Here is a 26,651-nt window from a genome sequence, read left to right on the forward strand (position 1 = left end):
CGTAACTGCCGTGCATGCGTAACTGCCGTGCATGCGTAACTGCCGTGCATGCGTAACTGCCGTGCATGCGTAACTGCCATGCATGCGTAACTGCCGTGCATGCGTAACTGCCGTGCATGCGTAACCTCCGTGCATTCGTAACTGCCGTGCATGCGTAACTCCCGTGCATTCATAACTGCCATGCATGCGTAACTGCCGTGCATTCGTAACCTCCGTGCATTCTCAACCTCCGTGCATTCGTAGCCTCCGTGAATTCATAACTTTCGTACAATCGTAGCCTCCGTGCATTCGTAGCCTCCGTGCATTCATAAATCCTGGACCAAAATCGTATTTCAGAAATTTTCATGCTGATGAATAAGTACGAGAAGTTTTACCGTTCCGCAAGACCGGATAGCGATAAAATAATCTCTTTTTATTTTAATTTAATTATAAAAATAAAATAAGAACAGATGATTCATATGTAATCACTCAATAAAATCTGCAATCAGAAAAATTAATGGATTGCATTGTCCAAATTGTGACACACGTTCTAACTCCCCGTATTATGATCAGAGAGCGGACGTAGAACACTGATGCATTTTTTGCATGACCAAACTGGGTCAGGATGACCCACACATGTGAAAAACGTTCATTTCTGCTTGAAGAAACTCTCCTTGATTTCTCTGAGTGTAGTTTACATGCAATCTCTCAATAAAGCTCAATAATCAAGCGGCGGCCCGCCATCTGACGCTGTGTGCTTAGCCGCCGCCCGCCGTCTGCCCGCCGCCTCAGGCTGTGTGTTGTCTGAATATTTGTGCAGTCTGAATATGTGTTGATAGAACAAGACTTCTTGATGTACATGTCTTCAATATAGATTGTAAATGTAGATAAGATTATGGATTATATATGTATAAAATGTGCAATTTTGCGGTGTTTTGCACAATTATAGACGTGCATATTGTATTGTTCGTTGCCTCCGGGTCTGTGTTGTCTGAATATCTGTATAGTCTGTATATTTGTTCATAGAACTGAACTGCCTAATACAATTGATATATAACAGGGAATTAGGCTGTGTTTCAAATGACTGTCTATGCACGAAAACTTTTATTTAAATATTCATGTACTACAACCCATGTAAAGTTGGCTGAGTGCGTTGCAGTGTATGAACACATGTGTGCTGTGTAGATGCTGTGTAATGGGGGAATAGTGTTGATTATCATACTAAGTATAGCAAAATTACTTGAGAATTTATCATATTTATCATCCAGTTTCATTCCCTCAAATTGATAATAAATGCTGAGGGTAGCTCATTATATTGTTATTTAAATGTATACTAAGATAGAAGCATGATATATCACATACAATAATTTATCTGCTAAGGAATATGAACATGAATCAAAAGGAATGAGGAATATGATTAACTATTTATTTAGTATCATTTTCGATATTCCAAATCTTGGAACCATTTTAGCTCTTCAAATTAATTGGCATGAAAGAATATATTTGATGTATATGATGGAATAGACGAATTTAATTTTTTTCATCCTTCAAGTGTTTCTTTTTCAGTCTGCGAATCCAAAGCCATTCATTTTTATAAAAGCAAAACAATCTTTATTTTACGAACAATTTTGAGCTATTCTTGAAACGATTTGCAATAATTTTTGCTCCTTTTACGTTACTTTCTTAATTCGTGATTTTTTCTATAAAAAGACGAATTAAGACAAATTTCATTAATTTGCAAGTAACTAAATATATTTTTTTTTCTTATTGGCCCCAAAAACTGACATTTTTTCGCCTCATCTTGCAGTCGATGCTGCGACAAAAAAAGCTGCGGCAACCGCAACGAAACTCCTTCAGATCCTGTCATCATTGATAGGTGAGTACCCACTTATTCATAAGTGAGTCATCATTGATAGGTGAGTACCCACTTATTCATAAGTGAGTCATCATCGGTTGGTGAGTGCCTCTTTTTCATAACTCGTAACGATGATAATTCATAATTCCTGACAAGCTACAGGAGAAAAAAGAAGTAATATATACTAGATGAAACTTTATTTACGCTTAAAGTGATTTTGAAAATATTTTTCGAAAAGTATTATATAATAAACAAATTAAACAATATAGTTGTTTATCTTAATGATAAACAACTATATTATCTTAATATATAAACAACTCTATCGGCGGTTTTTCTTTGGCCATTTTTTCCGTTGATAACTCGTTGATAATTTTCTGTCTTGGACTGCGAAGTCTTAATGCGAAATCCGCAGTTAAATTTTACGCGCGATTCTATTTCGCTTACGCACAAGAAAATTTGTCAGCAATTTGGCTTATGGTGATCGATATCCTGAGCTGCGAGCGACGCGAATGTATTGTTTAACGTGTCCAAGATTTTCAACAATTCTTACCCACTCAACGTACTCAAAACTTCCAACATACCCAAGATACCAACATTTCCAACATACCAAGATACCAACATTTCCAAAATACCCAAGATACTAGCATTTCCAACATACCCAAGATACCAACATGCCCAAGATACCCACCATTTCCAACATGTCAGACATCTTCGAAATGTTTCACATTTCCAACATTTTCAACATATGTAACATTTTAGACATGCCCAACATTTGAAAAATTTACAATTCGCCTACAAATATTCACTCCACCTTTATTTTTCCCATCGGAGAAGACCTTAAATACCAAAATAAAGAGAAGCGAAGAGTTCATGTCATCCCGTAGCTGGAATTTCCCAGATTATTATTATGATTTATTATTATTATTATTATTTACTTGATTTGTGATTCAGTCAGCGCGATTGCATGTACAATGTTCAAAGTAAGGCGTGATCGCCATTATAATGATAACTATTTTAAGCTGCTTCTACTGATCTAGTATGGAATCTACACTCAATGATTAAATTTTCCTATGCCCTTAATTTATTTCCTACGTAGCGATCCCTATGCAAAATAAAATTCTCGGCATAAAATATGAAAAAAAGTTCACAGATCCTCTCAGATTTTAACCCCCTCCTGAAATTAGCTCGATCAGTTCCGCCTTTTTGAGCAGTCGAGGCTCTGATCACATAGCATGTCGTCTCATGAAGACATCCAACTACGCGACAAATCCAATACGCGACGAGGGCGCCACCTGGTGGGCTAATGCCGTAATTGGCCGCATTGCTCCATGATTGACGACGTGGCAGCGGGAGTTCGCTAACTTGATTCCCCTTAGCGCTGTGGGTGTCCATTGCGAAGAGAAGTGGAGATTATGTGCGATAATTACCTTTTATGCCATAATTGACACTCTTGTCTTCTGCTGTCTTGTCTCCAGAGCTCATAATTTGACTAATTAAGTGTCGAAGTATTAAGATAATTTGTAATAAATTTTATATTATATATAAATTAATAGAAAAATGCAAATAGAATATTATTCAGAATGATTAATGCTAAAAATGCATATTTATTGTTTACCGAGAAAATTTTTAATTGCTTAATAAAGATGCTCGTTTCCTACATAAGGCGCACGAAACCGAGAGTTCATATCTACGGATGAACATGCATCACTTGTATTATACTTATGTGAAGAATAATTCATGTATATGGAGTATTATACATGTATGGCGTGTTATACTTGAATGCAATATAATACTCACACTCCACGACTTCATTGATTTCAAACAAATACCAGGTATTACCGCGCGTTCCGGGCATTTATCGCTGCGGTCAAAGCGTGGTTGGTATCGCTAGTAAAATGCTTTAGTAAGAAGATAATGCGATAATGGCGGCGAGGGGAGAAGCGTGCGTAAAAATACGCAGCCAAAGAAACGGCTTACGCACCGGGCGCTTCGTGGACTTGGTGAATCCGTTATACGCATGTTTCGTACGCAGGAATAAATCCACTTTACGCATGTTCTCACTCACTTGGTGCGAATGCGCACATAGATTTTTTTTACGTTTTGTTCGCGCGTTCACATCGAGGTTGTGATGACCACGTCCTGAGGGAAGTTAAGCGCCCTCGGATCTCTTTAAAGAAGAACTTCGCACCACCGACACTACTGGACAATAATTGTCAATTCCTTGTCAACTCAATGGACAATAGTTGAACAATTCCAAGCATAACTCAGAATAACAAACAAGTCTTAATGTCCAGATGGCGTCCCTTTCTTACCTTCAGCTCGAGCACGGAACGAGCGTAGCACTGATACGCCCTTCAGGCCGGGCTAAACTGGGTCAGGATGACCCACACAAGTAAAAAAGTTCCTCGCTATTTGGACAAAGTCTCACTCATTTCTGTGAGTGTGCACTGCGCGTGTCGCTCGGTGTGCGCTGTTGTTGCGTCCGTGGGGAATTATCGACGAGGTTGGGGAAGACTTTATTTTGTTAAGCCCAGAGTGTGTTGGGGTTTGCCAGAAGCTTCCTTACTCTTCCCCACATATATACTCCGCACTCTTTCCTCTTCTATACTCCCTATTCTTCCCCTCCTCAACACTCCCCATTTTTCCCTCCTCTACACTCCCCTACTTCCCCTCCTCTACACTCCCCATTTTTCCCTCCTCAATACTCTCCATTTTTCCTCTTCAACACTCTCTATTTTTCCCTCCTCATCACTCCCCATTTTCCCTCTTCAACAGTCCCCATTTTCTATCCTTTACACTCCCCATTCTTCTCATCCTCTACAGGCCCCACTCCCACTTTCATACCCTACTTATCACACTCCTCGCTATTACTGAATCCCCAAACCATTCCCCTTTTTATCTTTTATTTTCTCTCGCACACTATCAAGAATTTGGTTTGGTGTACTCCCCAGTCTGGGGAATTGATCCCTGGAGTGTCCCCTTGGGGAAATATGAAAGTGTGTGAAATGCTCTTAACGAAGCTAACCAGTCATTCAGCATTAAAATTAATTAACAACTTATAGATTTTGACGATAGTTGAAAATATTGGTTACAAATAAATGCATGAAATGCAATACAATTCGTTTATAAAAATAGTTAAGAATTAAATATTGGCATTTATTTACATTGATTAACGAAAATAATCGAGCAAAGAAAAGAATACTTATTTTTCAACTGTGTGAATTATTACCTTATATTATTTAAAGAATTAAAAAGATTTAAGAGTATGATTGAAATTTATAAAATGGTTTTAAAAATAAATACTTGTTTTGAGAAAAGTACATAGGTTCGAAGAATATGAATGTACTTAATTCACGATGAGTTGTATGAAATGTATAACATTTCACGCCACCAGACGCCAGCCATCTTAGCGGCCGGTCCCCCTAACCTGTTTTCTTGGAGGGCTTTTCGAAGTTGTCGGCCTCTTGCTCATCTCCCGCATTCTCCCCTGCTTCCCCAGGGAGACTTGGAGTAATGAGAGAAAAGGGGGGAACCGAGACATTCTCTGATAATGGACAGACGTACGATACGTACGTACAGACATACGTACATGTACACTTACGTACAGTCATACGTACGTACACGTATACGTAGAACTGGGGGCAAACGAAAGCCACGCAGCTTCAAGACGTAAACCTAACCTTGAAAATGGAGGAAAATGTACAATTTTTGCAGGAAACTCCGAATAACAGACGAATATGTTTAGTGTTTATTAAGATACGAATTTGTTATCATTTATTCCGTGACACTCTGGTAAGAGTAGTGACGTGATTGAGAAGTATTGGTCTGCATGTGACTGAAGAGTATTAGCATGCATGGAGCTGATAAGTAATGGCCTCCAAGTTACTGAAGGGTATTGGCATGAACCTATTCATCCATTCAACTTGACATCATGAGCGTGATCAACCGTTCAACGTGTCATTGACACGTCTATCCGTTCATAACATGTCAGCATAATTTGAGTAATTTTACCGACACGCTGAAAATACATTGCTTGAACGTGCTACATTCATCACATTTCATTATTTCAATTACATTATTTCAACACTTACTTTTACGTTATGCAGTTGTTTGTCCAGATTGTTGACATATTATGTCTTCGTTGCATACAATGAACGACTTCAGCCTCACAATGCCCTGCTGATGTTATCGGGTGTCATTGTATACGGATATTGTATTGCTTTACAATACTCAACTGCAATACATTTAGTTATGTTAAAAGGGGTAATTATGCGGATATTGTAGGGTATTGCTTTACAATACTAAACTGCAATACATTTAGTTATGTAATAAGGGGTCATTGTGGGGATATTGTATTGCTTTACAATACTTAACTGCAAAACATTTAGCGAAACAATACATGACTATGAACTCGTAACAAATCGGCTGAATTAATCTTAAATGCTGTGGTGATGAACCTTGAATGTATGGTACTCAAGTAGAGTCCCCCAGAGTTCCATAGAGTTCCCCCAGAATTCCCAAGAGTTCCTCCAGATTCCCCAGACTTCCCAAGGAGTTCTCCCAGAGTTCCCCAAAGTTTCCCTAATTCCCTTAAAGTCCCTCAGAGTTTTCTAGAGTCCACCATAGTTTTCTAGAGTCCCCCAGAGTTTTCTAGAGGCCACTAGAACCCCCAGAAACTCTCAAAGTCCCCCAGAGTTCCCCAGAGTCCCCATCAGAGTCCCCAGAATTATAGATTCTTGTATTGTTTGCACTTGAGACTCTACGCTTATCCCTATCAAAAATTTTTAGCCGTTCTATAGCCGCATGATCGACGGCCATACGTTAGCCACCGATAAAAAAAACTGTTTGATTGAGCCGGGTTCCTACAACCGGTCGCCGTGTAAACAAAGTGCAGGATTGAACTCAAGATGAAGTGATTGACAAAGAACACTTCTGGCCACTCCTGCATCCTTTGATTGGAGGAGTGCCGCGGGAACTGGAGATACCATCTGTAGGATACCATCTGTAGGATACCATCTGTAGGATACCATCTGATGGGATACCATCTGTTGGTATACCATATGTAAGGATATCATCTATGGGATACCATCTGGTGGAATACCATCTGTTGGTATACCATATGTAAGGATATCATCTATATAGGATACCATCTGGTGGGATACCATCTGTTGGTATACCATATGTAAGGATACCATCTATAGTATACCATCTATAGGATATCATCTATAGGATACCATCTGGTGGGATACCATCTGTTGGTATACCATTTGTAAGGAGACCATCTATGCTTTAGATACCACCTGTGCTGGAGATACCGTCTATGCTGGAGATACCATCTTTGCTGGAGATCCCGTCGGTGCTGGAGATATCATTTATGCCGGAGATTTCATCTGTGCTGGAGATACCATCTGTACTGGAGATACCATCCGTGCTGGAGATACCATCTGTGCTGGAGATACCATCTGTGCTGGAGATACCATTTATGCTGGATGTACAGGTAACCAGACAGCGCACCGCTGGCAGTGAAACACAGTGTAACACAGAACGTATACTGGCAAGCGTGAACGAGGTTCAGCAGTCTGCAAGCTGGAGATACCATCTGTACTGGTGATACCATCTGTGCTGGAGATACCATCTGTGCTGGAGATACCATCTGTGCTGGAGATACCATCTGTACTGGAGATACCATCTGTGCTGGAGATACCATCTGTGTTGGAGATACCATCTGTGCAGGAGATACCATCTGTGCTGGAGATACCAACTATTCATGGCGCCTCAGCTTCTCTGTATTAAACTAAACATGTATGCCTGCCTTGTATAGCTCAATACAAGGCAGCGAGCTGGATTTATATTAGTATGAAATTATGTAGACAACATGTACATAAACTCTCATGTTCATGTTGGCAATGTTCATAATTTCGTTCATGTACATGCATGTTCATTGACCACATGTTATGGATCCTGTATTGTTATGTGTAGATTATTTTACTGAACTGTATGGGTGTTTTGTTGTAATATTCAGTACATTTCAGTACAAACATTACTGTATCATTTATAATTTAATTCATTTTTATTTGTTGTAAATACAATTATATTTACGCGTGTAATTTATATTTATCTTATTAATGAGGTAAGAGATGATTGATAAAATTTTCTGACGCCGATAATTAATGAGCTAATCGTAAGCACGATTAGCACGTGTCTCGTGCGTGATGCACGTGGCCTCTTAATGAGACACGGTCGCCGTATCACGGCTACGTGGAACGTGCACTCACAGAGATGAATGGGTAATATTGTCCGAATAGGTGCATTCTTTCTGCTCGAGCACTGGCTGTGTTACGCTGTTTTATACTGTGTTATACTGTGTTGCACTGTGTTGCTCTATGTTTCTCTGTGTTGCACTGTGTTGCACTGTGTTACACTGTGTTACACTGTGTTACACTGTGTTACACTGTGTTACACTGTGTTACACTGTGTTACACTGTGTTACATATGACTTTTTGGCAGAGCTAAACTGGGTCAAGATGACACACACTAGGCAGAGGGTGCGTTGATATTTGGACAAAGTTTCATTCATTCTCTTGAGTGTGGAACGCGCATTGCAAATGCAGTGAAGAAACGCGTGTTTTTTAGAAAAAAATTAAGTTTTCGAAACAATTCAATTATGACCGTTAGAAAGCCTCCATTATTACGGGACGCAATATGAAATATTGCTGTTTGCGTCAGATATTTAAGTCACAAATTTGCATTTTCTGCAAATTATCTACATAACATGGGTCAACTTACTCACATCAGCTTACCCTTATGAGTTTACCCTCGTCAGTTTACCCTCATGAGTTTACCCTCATCAATTTACCCTCAACAGTTTACCCTCACCAGTTTACCCTCATGAGTTTACCCTCATCAATTTACCCTCATCAGTTTACCCTCATCGGTTTACCCTCATCAGTTTACCCTCAACAGTTTACCCTCACCAGTTTACCCTCAACAGTTTACCCTCATCAGTTTACCCTCATCAGTTTACCCTCATCAGTTTACCCTCATCAGTTTACCCTCATCAGTTTACCCTCATCAGTTTACCCTCGCTGCCTGGGCCAGCAGTTAATTAACACAAGAATGCGTTTGGCTGCGGCGGTGATGACAGCACCTTGTCTTCGGACAACAGGTGCAGCAATGCGTATAGGTGCGCATGGTGCGTAAGATGCTTATGGTGCGTATAATGCGTATAGGTGCGCATGGTGCGTATGGTGTTTTTGAATCACACAATTCTTCACAAACTTAAGCAGGGTTATGTTTTATGTGTTTTTGAATCACACAATTCTTCACAAACTTAAGCAGGGTTATGTCCGAGATCCAAGAAGTGCAACGCTATCTGGACAATATCCCACTCATTTCTCTCAGTGCCACACAAACATAAGCAATACATGGCAATAATTCCCTAAGGAATGTTTGGTATGTTTATAAGGGTTGATGTGTTCGGTATGTTTGGTGTGTTTAAGTTGTTTGTTTTGTTCACATGTGTCTGTATTTCTGTTCACACTCAGGTGATTTAGTGTCAATAATTGAGCTGTAACATCGTTGAGTACAAGTTGAAACTGTTGGTGTTGTTTGGGATGATATGCATCATTCTATGTCTAATTAGGGTGAATGAGGGATGATATATATATCACTTAATGCCTAATTAGTATAAATGAGGGATGATATATATCATTCTATGTCTAATTAGCGTGAAGAAAGGGAAGATTTATCATTCTATGTCTAATTAGGGTGAATGAGGCATGATATATATCATTCTATGCCTAATTAGGGTGAATGAAAATATGATATACATCATTCTATGTCTAATTTAAAATTTATGTAAAATTAATATAAACTATTTTCAAAAGTCAGACAATTTTAATTCGTCTTCAAACTATTTTTGGGTGCAATTTTATCGATCTGCATAATAAATAACACTCTGGAAATAGTTGCTAGTTACTTAATAAAAGTCAGTAGTACATTTTATAGATATTTAAAAAAAATTACTGTTGATATTTTCTTGTAACTCAACAAAACTCATTAGTTGATAGTCACAAACTTCAAACAAATAAATTGAAAGTACTTACTGGTTTATTATCTCTAACTAGTAGTAGGATAGTTACATGCACTCAAACTAGTTATTTGTACTCTAACTAGTTAAATGTACCCTAACTAGTTATATGTACTCTAAATAGTAAATATACTCTAAATAATTATATGTACTCTGAACAGTTATATGTACTCTAACTAGTTATATGTACTCTAACTAGTTATATCTACTCAAACTAGTTATATGTACTCCAAATAGTTATGTGTAATCTAAATAGTTATATGTATATACTCTAAATAGATATATGTACTCTAATTAGTTATATGTACTATATCTAGCTATATTTACTCTAAATAGTTAGATGTACTCTAAATAGTTACATGTTCTCTAAACACTTATATATACTATATGAACTATACTGGCCGCAAACCCGCCACAAAATTATAAAACTCAGGAACATTTTTTATTAGCCGCACTAAAAGAAATTTTATTAAACCGCCGCGATGAAAAACCGTCCGTAAATCCGCACTTTAGGCATATGCTTAAAACGGAAGAGTGGGTGCAATAGGTTGATATTTTAATATGTATGATAATATGGCTGATATTTTAATATGGTTTGTATATAAGGGTAGGAAGCATGGCGTTTATGGTTGCATTTTATAGCACTGGTAATAGAGAGGCGGAGGCTGCACTAAAACACTTCAATTTGTGCGGCCTCCATAAAATGGTGACTTGGAGCCGTTATGTCTCCTGAACTCCATGGCTAAAGTAGAGCACTGCATGGCTAAAGTATAGCACTGCATGGCTAAAGTATAGCACTGCATGGCTAAAGTAGAGCACTGCATGGCTAAAGTAGAGCACTGCCTGGCTAAAGTATAGCACTGCATGGCTAAAGTAGAGCACTGCGTGGCTAAAGTATAGCACTGCATGGCTACAGTAGAGCACTGCATGGCTAAAGTAGAGCACTGCATGGCTAGAGTAGAGCACTGCATGGCTAAATTAGAGCACTGCAAGGCTAAAGTAGAGCACTGCGTGGCTAAAGTAGAGCACTGCATGGCTAAAGTAGAGCACTTCATGGCTGAAGTATAGCACCGCATGACTAAAGTAGAGCACTGCATGGCTAAAGTATAGCACTGCATGGCTGAAGTATAGCACTGCATGGCTGAAGTATAGCACTGCATGGCTGAAGTATAGCATTGCTCTTACCAATACTGCGGTGGCAGGTCTCACTGAAGCATTTCGTAACCGGGTTTTTTCAAATGATATACAGATCTGCATGGACTATAATGGAAATATACAGTGGATATCACATCAGATATGAAAACAAGGATGGATATTCAGGCACATTAAGAAGGATGTTGGACATTCAGACTCGTTTTAAAAGTATACTGAATAATTATTCTTATGAAGAAGAATGTTAGATATTAATATTCGCTAAGAAGGCATGCTTTATAATCAGATTCATTGCGACGAAATCTGGAAATTCAGATCCGCCTTGAAGAATGATGGATGTGGTCGCTTTTAAAACAATCGAAGCTATTCAAAACGAATGTAATTTTTATAAAGAAAAACTATGCCCAGATTGGGGACAACTTGTAGAAAGGTAACCCAATTTAATCCCGTTTCTTTACTAAGAGATTTCCCTGTTTTCGTAAGTTTTCGTTCTCATGCTTCAATTATTCTAATTGATTGACGAAACAAACGAACTTCGTTCGTGTGCATCAATCAGGAGGAGTGGACGAACGCAACCGCGTGTTCCAAATTTAATTTGGAATAGTGAACGAATTTTTACGAATAGTGAACGAATGCTTTGTACGGTTAGTGAACGAATGCTTTGTACGGTTAGTGAACGAATGCTTTGTACGGTTAGTGAACGAATGCTTTGTACGGTTAGTGAACGAATGCATTGTACGGTTAGTGAACGAATGCTCTAGACGAATAGTGAACGAATGACTTGTACGAATAGTGAACGAATTTGTACGAATAGTGAAGGTATGCTTTGTACGAATAGCGAACGAATGATTTGTACGAATAGTGAACGAATGATTTGTTCGGTCAGTGAACGAATACTTTGTACAAATATTGAACGAATTGTTTGTACGAATAGTGAACGAATTATTTGCACGAATAGTGAACAGTGAACGAAATGAACAAATTCTTTGTGCGAATAGTGAAGGTACTTATTTATTTTTGTGGTATTTGATTTACAGGAACAATATATCTTGATACTTTTAACAAATTTTAATAAACTGCGTTGTCTCCAATTATATATAATAATTTAAATATACATTCTAATTCAAGTCTCGCACCTAAAATTAGCGAGGTTCATTTCTACACATGTGGATATTCAAATGTGTATCCTGAATATATTCTGGCCTAATAATGTTCTTCGAAGTCTGCATTTATAGAGTCTGGATTATCAATAATTCATAAATGAATACTTAATAAATGAATAATTTATCAAGCAATACAGCACTGATGCGCTCCTAAATTCTGGGTGATCCACATATGAAAAATACTGTATAATTATTTGGAAAAATCTCCCTCATTTCTTTGAGTGTGGCGACAGCTGGGCGAGATTTATTCCAGGTGTTTGACTGGAGCTCAGCTGGTCGTATTTCCTGGACCAGCGTCCAGCAGGTTAGCGGCTCCAGCCTTTCTTTCTGTCACCGAGCAATGGACTTGAAAAGTCCACGGCAACTTTGGCCACTCTACTTGATAGTCTTCGGGGCCACGAGCCTTTTTCTTGCGGGGCCAAGGAGGCTTTTTTTAGGCCAGGGAGGCTTTTTTTAGGCCAAGGAGATTTTTTTAGGCCAAGAAGACTTTTTTTGAGTTCTGCAGGTATTTTTTAACGCTGGTATTTTAAGTGTTCACTCAGAGAAATAAGTGTGGAGGCTTTGAACAAATAGCGATGCATTTTTTGCTCTTTTGTGGTTCATCCTGACTCAGTTTTGTCCGTTAAATGGACATATCAGTGCTACTACGTCCACGCCGTGCTGGCACTGTGTGTGGTAAAAGTGTGTTGCTGTTCGGACAATTTGACCCATTCATATTGTCTTCACCGCCAGTTTCCGACATTCAAAAAAACTCAGTGGGTCAGCGTGCCTGCTTGGATGTCGTACACTGACACGAACTTGAAAGCTTTTTTAGTGCCAATGTTTCGGTGTTATCATAAAAATTGAACTCATTTCGATGTTGCCATCGAAAATGGACATTTTTTCACTGTTGAATTCGAAAAAAATTGAGAAGGGTTTCTAAAGAGGAAGAATAAGGGTTTCTAAAGAGGAAGAAAAAGGGTTTAAAAGAGGACGAAAAAGGGTTTATAAAGAAGAAGAAAAAGGGTTTCTGAAGAGGAAGAAAAAGGGTTTCTGAAGAGGGAGAAAAAGGGTTTCTGAAGAGGAAGAAAAAGGGTTTCTGAAAAAGGAAAAGGGCTTCTAAAGACTTGAGTGTTACCTTGGCACAAAGAGAATTTGTTTCAGTGTTGCCATCGAATAAAACGGATTTGTTTCGGTGTTGCCGTCGTAGTGTCATTGGTCTCCAGGCGTACATACGCTCGACCGTACGCGTCCCTCGCGTATCGTACGCACGCGGCGTCTTGCGCTCGGTCAGATTTACGCGCGTAAAGAGCGTTCGAAGCACCGAACCCTGCGCACCTTTGCACTCAGATTAATGAGGGAGACTTTGTCCAAATAACGATGCACTTTTGCAGGTCATTTTGACTCATTTTGGCTCCTTCCAGCGAATGGGGAGACGCTGGGGAGGCGATTTTGAATGGCCAAATAAATTTCGGTGATCTGTGCACAATTTTGTTTCAATATACAAAAATAATAAACGAATCGTCCTGCATAAATTTGTGAAAAAATAATAGATGTATTTAATATTTATTTTAATTTTTAGATAATTATTCTTATCTTGCTTGAATACGTAGGCATTCTTGGAAATCTCTAAAGCTATTGCTTCCAACCGACGCTTCTCCTTAGCAACATGAAGAGAGTTGATATATTTATTCCAAATTAATAAACACAGCAATCAATTAATTGAAGTATTAATTCAACACATCAATTAGTTTGATTTAAATTTGAAAGAATAATAATTTGTTATGTCGTTCTAGGTAGCCTGGAAGAAGGAATTCACTAGTAATATATAATATGTTAACGCGTAATTTATAATATTATATCATGATTTAAATTATATTACCTCCGTATTTCCGTTTAAAATATCATTAGCTGGCCAAGTTGACGCATGTTTGAATCTTTAATTGTACTATTTCGATTCATATATAATTATGTTTAATTATTATCAAATTTGGTTCCTGTTTTTTTATCCAATATCTATATTTGGTTTCGTATTTTTTATGTTAAGAAATTAAATATAGAAATGGTATACTTAATTCAAATCTCATATAATATAATGTAATATATAATATATATAATATATTATATAAAATATATAATATAATATGTAATATAAATCGTGAAATCTGCATGTGATAAACAAATAAATGACCAATATTTTATACAAAGAATAAGGTTCATAATATGCGAATTTATGTTCTCAGTCGCCCACAGCCAACATTTTTTCTTTTCTGGAGGCAATAATCTTTTTCCAAAATATTTGTAATGTATTCGTTTTGCCACAAGCCGCGCAAAACAAGCGCATACAAAAGCCACAATACCTCATTGTATCGGCGCACGGTAATTGATCCATAACACGTACCAAGAATCCAGTTATACAAACCCAGCCATTATTCGGAATCCATAACCACATGTTAATATATAGTCCCTATTTCCCAGCCCTCTTCTGTAAGTGCAGAACGCATGCGTTCTGTGTCAAACGCTCCGTTGTTTCATTGATGCCTGACTTTCTTATTATACAATTATGTACATTAGCACACCATTACTGAGCCCTCCACCCTTACCCTACCCTCATTCTACCCTCACTCTACTTCCCCTCTATTTTCCCTCTACCCTCACTCTACCCTCACTTCACCCTCAATCGTTGGGTTCCCACACTTCGATTAATTCAGTTCCGGCAAATAACTGGCAAATCAACAGCACTGCTAATCTCAGGTTAAACAACAGCTATGCTAATTTCGGGCAAAACAACTGCAATTCTAATCTCGGACCATATAACTGAAATATTAATCTCGGGTGAAACAGCAGCACTGCTAATCTATAGGGCAAAACAACTACAATTCTAATCTCGGCAAAACAACTGTATTTCCAATCTCGGCAAAACAAGGGTATCCAATAGTAAATTTGTAGAAATTCACTATTTAATGCACAAAAATCTTCATCTAATTTTTTATTTAATATGCAGAAATTTTCATCCAAATTTTTTATTTAATACACATAAATTGTCATCCAAATTATTTATTTAATATACCGAATTCTTCATCCGATTTTTTCATTTAATATACAGAAATTTTCATCCAAATTTTTTATTTAATACACGTGAATTGTCATCCAAATTCTTTATTTAATGTACAGACCTCTTCATCCGATGTTTTTATTTATTATATAGAAGTCTTTATTCAAATTCTTTTTTTAATATACAGAAATCTTTCTCCAATTTCACTATTTAAAACAGAAAAATCTGTATGGAGAAGGCAGTGGCAGTGAGCCAGAACATAAGGAAATATTCAAATGGAGCTCTGCATCGACCAGCAATATTTCAGTCCCATGGTCCATATAAAACAGTACTAATATTTATAGACTATTTATCAGTGGCCAACCATTGGCCGCTGATAATTCAGACGTGAGATCAACAGGTAAGCGTACCGAAGATTGCCGATTGTCGTGAGCGATAATTTGCCAATCACTTCAGGTCGACGCGATTGTCCTCTTCCTTTTGTTTCCCACGTACCTCAGCCGACGTACATACACGTGGCCACGTGAGATGCACGACGTCGTGTACAGTCAACGGTCATTCGTAAAATTCCCTTCTAATTTTTATAATTAGTATTTTTCTTATTATATTTTTTGAACGCATCAAGTATCTCTTATGAAAACTTTGAAAAATGAATGGGTCAAATTAAAGTAAGATCTCTTACCCGTATCTTATCTGATACGTCATTATTTGCACACTAGAGCAAAGAAAAATGCCTTACTATTTGGATCAAGTCTCACTTATCTCTCTGATTGTATAGATATTTTTGGCATCAACTGCACGTTTAAGGCGCACGTAAATAGTTTAAAAACATCGAATAATTTTGTTGATACGAATATTATACAATTTATTTATTAATGTTGAATAATTTCGTTGATAATGTTGTATAATTTTTTATATAATATATGACATTTTCGTTGATATTTCTTAGTTGTTCGTGAATAAAATAAGATGAATTAGATACGGTAATGCATGTATTCACTAGCACTTATTCCCGCGTATAAAGTGGACAATTAAATTAATTTTTTTGTCGGTCGAGTGTACGCTCAAGCGTAGCGTTTTTTACGCACGTGTTGCGCGTATGTGCGCACGTGCACAACCTACGCGCGTCGCTCGCACCCGCGCACCAAATTGCAGGTTATCTCGCGAGTCGCGAGTGCGGTTGCGGGACCGGTTATGTTGACCAATCTCTTGGTATGAGCGTAACAAGGGAGGCCAACTATATTTCGCGATTTGTCGTGTATACGGGGAACGAAATTGAATGAAAATCCAACAAAACCAATGAAATTATGAAATTTCTACGCCTCTTGTACCCCATTATTCACTTATACGACATTTCTACGTCTTTTGTTCCCCATTGTTCATTTAAACTCCATGTATATATAAGAGCCGAGCCCCCAACATCCATCCATAGAGGCAATATTATTACGTCGCTTAAATCTTGCATTCAATCAAACTGTAAATGTACCCCTCTAGATGCCCAGAATTTTTCTAATGTTATTCCTACCTATAATGTGTGAGGGCAAACGTTGATTGAAAAGCATTTACTAATTCGATTGATATCTCGTCTAATTTCTAACGCTATTCCTACCACAGACCGTTTCCCTCCTAACCATATTCCGTTGTGTCGGGGTTTGAATTTAACGATTATTATAAATTATATATGATTGAAGATTTAGCCTTTAGATGTTACTTTTGATATCAATGGTGCTATATAGCAGCACGATATAACAATCGTTATTATAATTATATCGAAAAAATAAGATATATGAGAATGAAATATTTGACAGTCATGCAGCGATTAACTGAAACGTCAGCGAAACACGAAACGTCATTCATGAACGCGGCTATGACACACTCAAAAAAAGTAGTGGTTTACATTGTACAAATAGTGTCACGCATCACTGATAAGCTTTTTTTACCGAGTAAAACTAAGTCAGGATGACCCACAATGGCTCACCAAGGTGCAAAAATAAACGCATTTGTGTTTTGGGCAAAAGTTTCCTCATTTCCCTGAGTGACTTTCTAGCGAGAAAGTAACCTGACGCGGCACCGGCCTGTGACTTTCCCCCTAATGCTTTCATAATAGGATGGTTTCCCGTGCACTACAAAAGCTCTCGTAGGATTAGCATGGAATACGAAACTAAACCCGCGGGCGCACACGTGTTCTGCTGCGTTCACGTGTTTCGGCCTCGGCTACGTGAACGCGATATAAATCATATTTTTAATGGTCGAAAACATAAACCTTTACTTTAACGGTGCAGCGTTCAAATTATTTAAGTTATGAAGTTTAACACAACCATTAAGTCTTAAATTAATAAAATGTATATTTATTCACACTGATAAGCGTTTAATACATGAATGTTTCTGTGTGAACGCCTGTGTTTACTCGGCACGCGCCGCAACTTCGGCTTTGATTGGTTCGCCGTTCCGCCTTTTAGCGCTCAGCTGATTAGGCGAAATTTCATTAGAGTTCTTGCAATTTGATCGAAATCTGACACGTCAAAACTCAAACGCACTTAGATAATTTGTTTAATTTATGCTATATATTTAGTAAAATCGAGCGTTTAATGCAAATTTCAACTTCTGAGTATCGGGTTATCCAAACAATATCTCTTCACAAGAATTCATTGAAGCAAGATTCATCGTATGAATATACGTAATTGAATGCATAATTTATTGTTATATGTTATTCACGACGCACAATAATCTATCTTCTAATGCTTTTTATTAGCTTTGTTGATAAACATATACTTTTATTTCCGATTGATATTGCCTGCTCGTTATTCTTCCTTTTCTCTTTTTTTTCAGTATGGAATTTTAGTATGATAATTCAATATTTAATTTTTATTGTTTACAAAATTATTTTCATTATTATTTGAACTACTTATAATTACTACTATTTATCTTTATAGATTAATTAGTTAATTTTTGCATAATTTCTTCATTATTTAACTTGAATTATATATTATGTGTGCTTATATATTATCCCTATTTATAATATATAGTAATTGATAAATTCTAGAAACAAATAACGTCTAATAAATTAAGAAATAATACCAACATTTTAATATATAAACAAGTGAAAAGTATATAAATTCTCTCACATTATTTATTTATTTATTCACATCAAATTGTTCTCGTTTTCTCTGAGGATAATTTAATCAATGGCCACCTATACGGCGGCCAAGATTTACAGCAAGGTATGCACCAGCACTCGCCTTTGTTTGGTAAAATTCATGGCATTTTATAAGATGAATGAAGTATTCATGAATAATATTCATGAAACGGATGAAGTATTCATGAACATTATTCATGAAACGGATGCAGTATTCATGAATGTTATCCATGCATGTGGCGCAACTTGTCATTTCTAGCGATGTTGACAGCCTAGAAACTTGAGTTTAAACTCTGTTTTAGGGTAAATAATGGGGAATGTTGGTGTAATTTTTATGTGTTATAATGGGGTAAAGATTGCGTAATGATGAGATAATTTATGTGTAATAATAACGTAGGTATTGTATAATTTTAGGGAAATTTGTGTAATATTAGGGTAATTATAGTTAACTGTTATGGTAATTGATTTATAATGTTATATAAAAATGAACTGCCTTTTTAAGCAGCACCACCAAACGTTGTGCGGTATGCGTTGTGCATTTTACGCGGTGTAGTTATACTTGATGCATTATAGGCAGCGGCGCTTCACGTAATGGTGTTATACGTAATGGACTAATGGTGTTATACGAAATATCGTTATACGCAACAGCTTTATATGTAATGGTGCTATACGTAATGGTGTTATACGCAACAACTTTAAATATAACGGCGTTATACGTAATGCATCGAACACAACGACGTCATACGTAATGTATTATACGCACAGCGTTATACGCGCACGTGTCGCTCCCGCCAAATGTGTGAAGTCAGCAACCGGTTTCAGTTTCCTAAGAGCTATGACCGCTGGACATGCGGCGTCACTATTACTGCTGTCACCATCTTATGGGATGTGTTGTAATAGTGTCCGATATCCTACCCTTATCCTTTGTTTATTATTCTATCCCTTCCCTTAATTAGTTATCCTATTCTAATTCTTAATTCATTATCCTATCCTTATCCTTAATTAGTTATCCTATCCGTATCCTTGATTCATTAAGCTATTCTTATACATAATTCGTTATCCTATCATTGTATTTAATTCGTCATAATATCCTTATCTTTATTTATCTTTATTATTTTATCTTAGCTTAAAAGTAATTTTTAAAAAGCGAAAGATTCAAAAGATCCACCTTCACTTATCTTCCGTCCAAGCATCAAACTGTTTAATTGGTCCAGAATTTTTGTTTAATTTTAATATTGTTTCTATTTTCTCTGCTGGATTATTGCCAAGAGTTTATCTTCGCATCCATCACCTCCATCACCTCCATCACCTTCATCACCTTCATCACTCCATTACTCATCCACTGCACCAATCACTAGTGTTTCACCTTCATCATTCCCCCATCACTCCCCAACATCACTTCCCCACATCACTCCCCCACATCACTCCCCCACATCACTCCCCCACATCACATCACTCCCCCATCACTCCCCCATCAGGACATATGGTCGCCAGAAGGGTGCTACCGCCTCCTTCTTTTTAGCGCCCCAGCAAAGATCCTTCACGTGTTCCTCTCATTAATCCTGGTGTGCTATGCTCCTGTAGGATTAAGGCTAATGTTACCTCCTGTATATATTTATGCGTTATAAAATTAACGATAGTTTACTTAATAGAATTAAGTAAATAATATATATATTGTTACATATTTTGATTACGCTATAATTTTGACCAAATTACTTGCTACCTGATTATTTAATTGTGTTTAATTGGATCAGCCACAATTTGGACTAAATATTCACGAAAAAAAAACAGATTAGTTCGTAAAATTATTTTCATTTAATCGGACTCAGATAATTGCATTTTGATTTTGTCTGTCTGGTCACACACGATTGTACCTCATAAAAATCCCATTACACGCAGTCCATCTCATGATTGTGAGGCAGGAGTTCATTGAGCGTGAAATTTGCTAAGGGAAAATACGATGCGCAGTGAGAAGTCAATACGAGTAGCAATGGGCTGTAACAATGTACAGTGTAATGTCGGCTGTAACAATGTGCAGTGTAACAATGACTGTAACAATTAGCAGTGTAACAATAGCTACAATACAATATACAGTGTAACAATAGTTACAGTGCAGTATACAGTGTAACAATAGCTACAATGCAGTATACAGTGTAGCAATAGCTACAATACAGTAGACAGTGTAACAATAGCTACAATGCAGTACACTGTGTAACAATAGCTACAATGCAGTACACTGTGTAACAATAGCTACAATACAATATCCAGTGTAACAATAGCTATAATACAATATCCAGTGTAACAATAGCTACAATACAATATCCAGTGTAACAATAGCTACAATGCAGTATACAGTGTAACAATAGCTACAATACAGTATACAGTGTAATATTATATTAGTAATAGTTATTTAGTGATTCGAATATGAAGAAGATTTACTTGAAATTTCCCTAATAGATATGCAACAATCAATTGAAAATTCAAGATTGATTTACATGTAATTATAAATTATTTGTGTAAGTTAGCATAATGGGTAATTTCTAAGTGAATAAAAAAATAGTTTTAATTGAACTTTTTTTTGTAATGGAAGTGTAATCGAATCATTCTTTGAAAATAAATAAGTATATTATTTAATGAATTAAGAAAACGTAACATAGGTTAATAGCACAATTTATATATAATTCCATAGTAATGTTATACACGTTATACATTTTATAGCGCTATGTCCGCTCTCTGCTTGTACTGAGGGTAAGAAAGTGTGTCACTATTGGTACCATATGACCCATTAATTATTGTGAGTGTACGTGTTGGTTGACATGGCGCTAATCACCGCGCGGCTGTTAGACCAGCCCTCGCTGAGTGATAACTGCGAGGGTATGGGCACAAGGGTAACCCTCATGAGGGTAACCCTCTTAATACCCTTACTGGTATGTTGGTCACTTGTCGAGAGGGCAAGGCTGGCCGCCCATAATACGGCCATTATGTGAAGGTTCAGGAATTTTTGACGCCTCGGACGTATGAGGGAAAAGAATTTTTGCGGAATCTCTGGTCTGGAAAAAGATTTATTTTAAACTCTAGCTAGACGACGTTAAAGATTTAGTCACGAAACTTTAAGATTACATCATAAAATTTTAGGTGAAAATTTTAAATTTTTACTCAAGCTACACTACATGACAGATTGCTTCAAAAAATATCGAGATAAAATTTTTAATTTCTATTCAAGCCACACTACTTTAAAAAGTTTTCTAAAAATTTTGGAACAAAATTTTTACTTTGCACCCAAACCACGGCCGTCGTTTCTAATACCAAACATTATCAGTTTATATTATTTTGTTCAGTTTAATATCGTTTAATATCTCTGTTAACATCGGTCAAAACTGGATAGTTATTTTATGGATGAACAAGTTACTGGGTAATTTAAATGCATTAAAAATGAGAATTAAACTAGAAATTTTTTTACATTGTTACTATTTAACATATGAAAATAAGCATATTACCTCTCCCACGAACGTTTTTACAATTAATTAAGTTTACTAAAATTATGACTCTCACTCTTCCATTACCCTCTAGAAATTCGTGAATTACCCTGTAGAGAGTGTTTGATGAATTACCCATGGAGTATAATTGATGATTTACCATTTACATAGTATCTGGTAAATTAAATTTTGTAGAGTAATTGCTGAATTACCCTTTAGAGAATAACTGATGAATTACTTGTTAGATGGTAATTGACGAATTACCCTGTTAAGGTAATTAATGAACTGCTCTTTTAAGGGTAATTAAACCTTTAGAGGTAACTTAACCCAGTTCGTGAGGCACTCGACGAGAGACATCTGCTTTGATTTTGCCCTTAGTTAACCCTCTCGACCCTCGTATCTCCCTCTGACGGTGTCGCTTGGATTGATTTATAGTGCGCAGAATATAAATGATTTTAACATTTAATTGAATTTGAATTTTTACCTTCTTTAAATAATAGGATTTATTTATAATTTATACTTAATTGCTGCAATTATAATGCAATTTAATCAACTTGTAATGCTAAAAATCATAGCGGTTGATTTTAAATTTAAATAAACTTGAATTTATACCAATATTTTCCTTTCTTCTTCTACTTGATTTAATTTGATCATATCTATATTATTAAAATACATTGATTAATCTAAAACACAATTAATAATTCTTTTACATTTATGCACAACTTCTTTTGCAAGAATTATTCCGAATTTCATCAATTAATAGCATTTTTATCTCTGATTACATTTCATCTATTTTTTATTTTATAATTTTAACAGGTATTATTTATTATTTCAATACCATAAAATATTATAATATCAAATATTATGTATTTAAAGAAAAAACCTCCAAGATAATAATATTTTTGACATGATATAAACCAGATTTTTATAATGCGTTGTGGCATCAAAATGCTATACTTGTTCAGGCAGCGGCCTATTGATCAAGGTAACTCTCGCCTGCATGGCAGTTATCTATGGTATTACATGGGTAAATACCATAGGTAATTGACTTTGTGATGTTATCACCTGATTACCGTTACCATGCATCGTAACGACCTAATAATAAATATTCATTGCTTTGAATCTAACAGAATTAGCTATTAGTAAGTTTACCAAACTTGTTGCATATTATACTATGTATATATCATATTATGTTACATATTATGTTATGTTACATATTAAATAAGGTAAATCTTGAATATTTCCTGATATTTTGAACTAATAATTTCGGTTCAAGTTCACCAGATTTACGATTATTTTTCTTTGATTATTTTGCTATATTTTTGTGCTTTGCGCAAGCGCATGTGAAGAAAAATATGTGGGGAAAATGTGCCAAAGAAAGGGGCTAAGTGAGGTAAAATTCCTCCCTGGGGAAGGAGCCTTCCTTTCCTCCTCCCCTTACCGTTTCTCCCCCAGGAATTGGGGACTAACAGCTCAGAAATAACTCAACAGTTTCCCCAACCTCAAAAAATTATCCTGATGAGCCAAAAGCGGCCGTTGCTGCTCGCTTGTTTGTGTTTGTAGCAACAGCTGAACTCCATCATCCCCGCCAGCATCCCGGCCTGCATCCCGGCCTGCATCCCGGTCTCTGTGTATCGGTCTTCATACCTGTCATCATGCCGGTCTTCATCCCTGTCATCATACCGGTCTTCAGTCCGGCAGTTATTTGAATGAAACGCAATTTACTTGCAGTCTGGCCGCCATCGTTCCGGCCTTCGTTAGCATTTCGGCCGTCCAGCTAGCCATCAAAATTCTGATCAAGTTCGATAAAGAATGAGATCAAGTTTGATCAAAATTGAGATCAAGTTTGATCAAGATTTCAATCAAGTTTGATCAAGATTGACATCAAGTTTGATCAAGATTGAGATCAAGTTTGATCAAGATTGAGATCAAGTTTGATCAAGATTGAGATCAAGTTTGATCAAGATTGAGATCAAGTCTGATCAATATTTCGATCAATTTCGTTCAACATTTCGATCAAGTTCGATCAAGATCGCGAGTTTCGTCAAATTACTAATGAGTTGTTAAGATCGTCAACATCTCATTTTTGTCTCAACTCATCAATGCCAATTTTTAATTCACAATTTTTGGTCCATTACAGATTTTTCCTCAAGTTCTTCCTGAAATGCAACCAAAACTGCCTGAAAAATGCCGGCAACCCGCGGGACATGCGGCGCTTCCAGGTGAGTCAACAAGACTTTGTCACACTCATTCCTCTGAGTGTAACAACACTCGTAACCAAGACTTTGTCACACTCATTCCTCTGAGTGTAACAACACTCGTAAACAAGACTTTGTCACACTCATTCCTCTGATTGTGACAACACTCGTATAACAAGACTTTGTCACACTCATTCCTCTGAGTGTAACAACACTCGTAAACAAGACTTTGTCACACTCATGACTCTGAGTGTGACAACACTCGTATAACAACGCCTATCAATTTGTCCACGTAGCGATGCACTGCCCTATCTTTGGTTCACCATGGTCCATCTTGGTTCTGCATTTCAGTGCTACGAGCAGAAAGTGTGTCACTATTTGGACAACATGATCCATGCATTTTTCTTAATGGTAATGGCTCTGATAATTCCCCTTTCTTCGGGAATATTTCGTGTAACATTTTAATGTCTGTACATAATTATCTAGTGCATTTTTTCTGTTTATTATCTTTTTCATTGAATCATTGTATATCAAAATCATCGGCATCATTATACTGTCTATCGTTATTTTTCATCGCGGTATTGTGCATCACTTGTACTTATTTCGTTACTTGTTTTTTTTATAGTTGCAATTTGTATGTCATGCGTTTCATTGTATAACATCTTTTGTATTGATACCGCACTATCACCTTATCTCTATTTCCGATAGTCGTTACATTTCGTTCATAATTTAAGTTTTCAGGAAGCTATCACGTCGAGCTAAATTTGTCGTGTCTATTTATAACGTTAAAAAATTACATTTACATTTTTTTGCAAATAATATTTTCAAAGTCACATTTTGGCAAGTTTCCATGTTGTGGACAGATACCAAAATCCTAATCAGAATAATTCAAAGTTTCGACGGCATAATTACATTTTTGTAGAATTCACATAGAAATTAAAAAAAAACAGGCGTTCTTTGCAAAATCATTTCTTTCATTTTATATTAATTTACATGTTGATATTTTAGCCAATATACTCATTGTCTTGCATGGCGCCACTCCGTCGCGTTAGTATTAACATATTGCCTAAACTTTACACTTTTTCTTCACATGCGAATAAAACAAGTAGGTACACACGCTTTTAATTTAACCAACGTGCATTCATTTATACAAACACAAAGAAAAATTAATTGTATAAATATTGATTCAGTTTCTCAGCGCGAGTAGAAAGCGTTCGTAGCGACGATACGCCTTGTGTGTCGGGCTAAACTGGGTCAGGATGACCCACTACAGTGCAGATATTGCTTTGCTATTTGTACAAACTCTCACTAATCTCTCTGTGTTATAAGTTTTATTCCTTTGTAAATACTTCGTTTTTATCGATTTCATTCTGTTAACGCTCTCGCCATACATTCCTTCGCTCCCAAACTAATCCATTACTCCTCCACCTCCCACCCCAATCTATTCCCTATACTCCTCCCAAATCCACTAACCATACTCCTCCCCCTCTCCCTAATCCATTCCCCACCCTCCTTCTTCAATCCACTCCCCCCATCCACCCTCTTCAATCCACATCCCTTCTCCCCTGCATACCCATTCCCCCCTCCCTCCCCGAGGAATGATACCCTCCCCCAACAAGAATCAGTACTCAGGGCGCGCGCACATAAATTATAAGTGAAGGTGTTTACATAGGGCGGCCAGAACCTCAAATAAGAAGCCACGCAAATTTACTTTGACAAGACATCATGAAACTCACCCTAGTGAATGGCCCCTGTCATTGGGGCTGCTGGGTGCATCTATTCCCCCACCGTGGGGCATGGGGGCATATCGCTCTAAGTCTCCTCTTGTTACACACCCCATCCACAACAACCTTGCTAACCTACACAAATAACACACGGCTTTAGTTTTGCTTTAGATTATTGCGTGTTGGGTTCTGGGTTAGGGTGAATTATTGAGAAGGCTTCGGTTACCTTGACATATTTAGCCTTGTTACCAATGTTGAAATGATGAGACTGTTTCCTTATGTAACCTTTGGATATTTGTTAAGAGGTAAGACATCTCTTTTCGGTTACCTTGAAATATTTATAGTAATGACAAAATTGTTCCTTTCGGTTAATCCAGAATAATTTGTTGAAGTAATGCAACACGGCTTACTTATCCTAAACTGATGTGGATGATTAGGACTGAGTACGGCAAATTGTGATGCTTTAAATAATTACCCGAAATGAGGGTAAATGCTCCGACTCTTACCCTGAGTTAATTAAAGACTGACAAATTAATTCTATTGATAAGATATTAAATAATTCGTGTTGAACGTGATTATTCAGGATTCAAGTTCTCTTAAAAACATTCAAAGAATATTGCACTGAAAATAACAGTTATGATTTGGTTATTATTCATATCTACTCATGAAAATTATTCCACTATTGTTTTTATCAAAATATAGGAAAAATTTTTTCATGTAGCAAAAATTCAGAATAAAAAATTAACATTATTTACTCTATAATTTATAACTATATTATAAACTTATATATCTTATAACTTCCCATTTGATTGTAAACATCTGATACAGATACACCACCGCTACAC

General features: G+C 36.8%; 1 protein-coding gene across 1 annotated transcript in view; it reads left to right on the plus strand.

The window, feature by feature from the left end:
* LOC108664362 (transcription factor collier) overlaps positions 1-26,651 on the plus strand; it is a 50,677-nt gene that overhangs the window by 9,574 nt on the left and 14,452 nt on the right. Inside the window, exons 4-5 of the mRNA XM_047883141.1 lie at positions 1,787-1,855; positions 24,025-24,106. Coding sequence (XP_047739097.1) covers positions 1,787-1,855; positions 24,025-24,106 — 151 coding nt within the window. The remainder of the gene's footprint in view (positions 1-1,786; positions 1,856-24,024; positions 24,107-26,651) is intronic.

Source organism: Hyalella azteca, unplaced genomic scaffold (genome assembly GCF_000764305.2).
Source record: "Hyalella azteca isolate HAZT.00-mixed unplaced genomic scaffold, Hazt_2.0.2 contig12079, whole genome shotgun sequence".
In the NCBI taxonomy this organism is placed as follows: Eukaryota; Metazoa; Arthropoda; class Malacostraca; order Amphipoda; family Hyalellidae; genus Hyalella; species Hyalella azteca.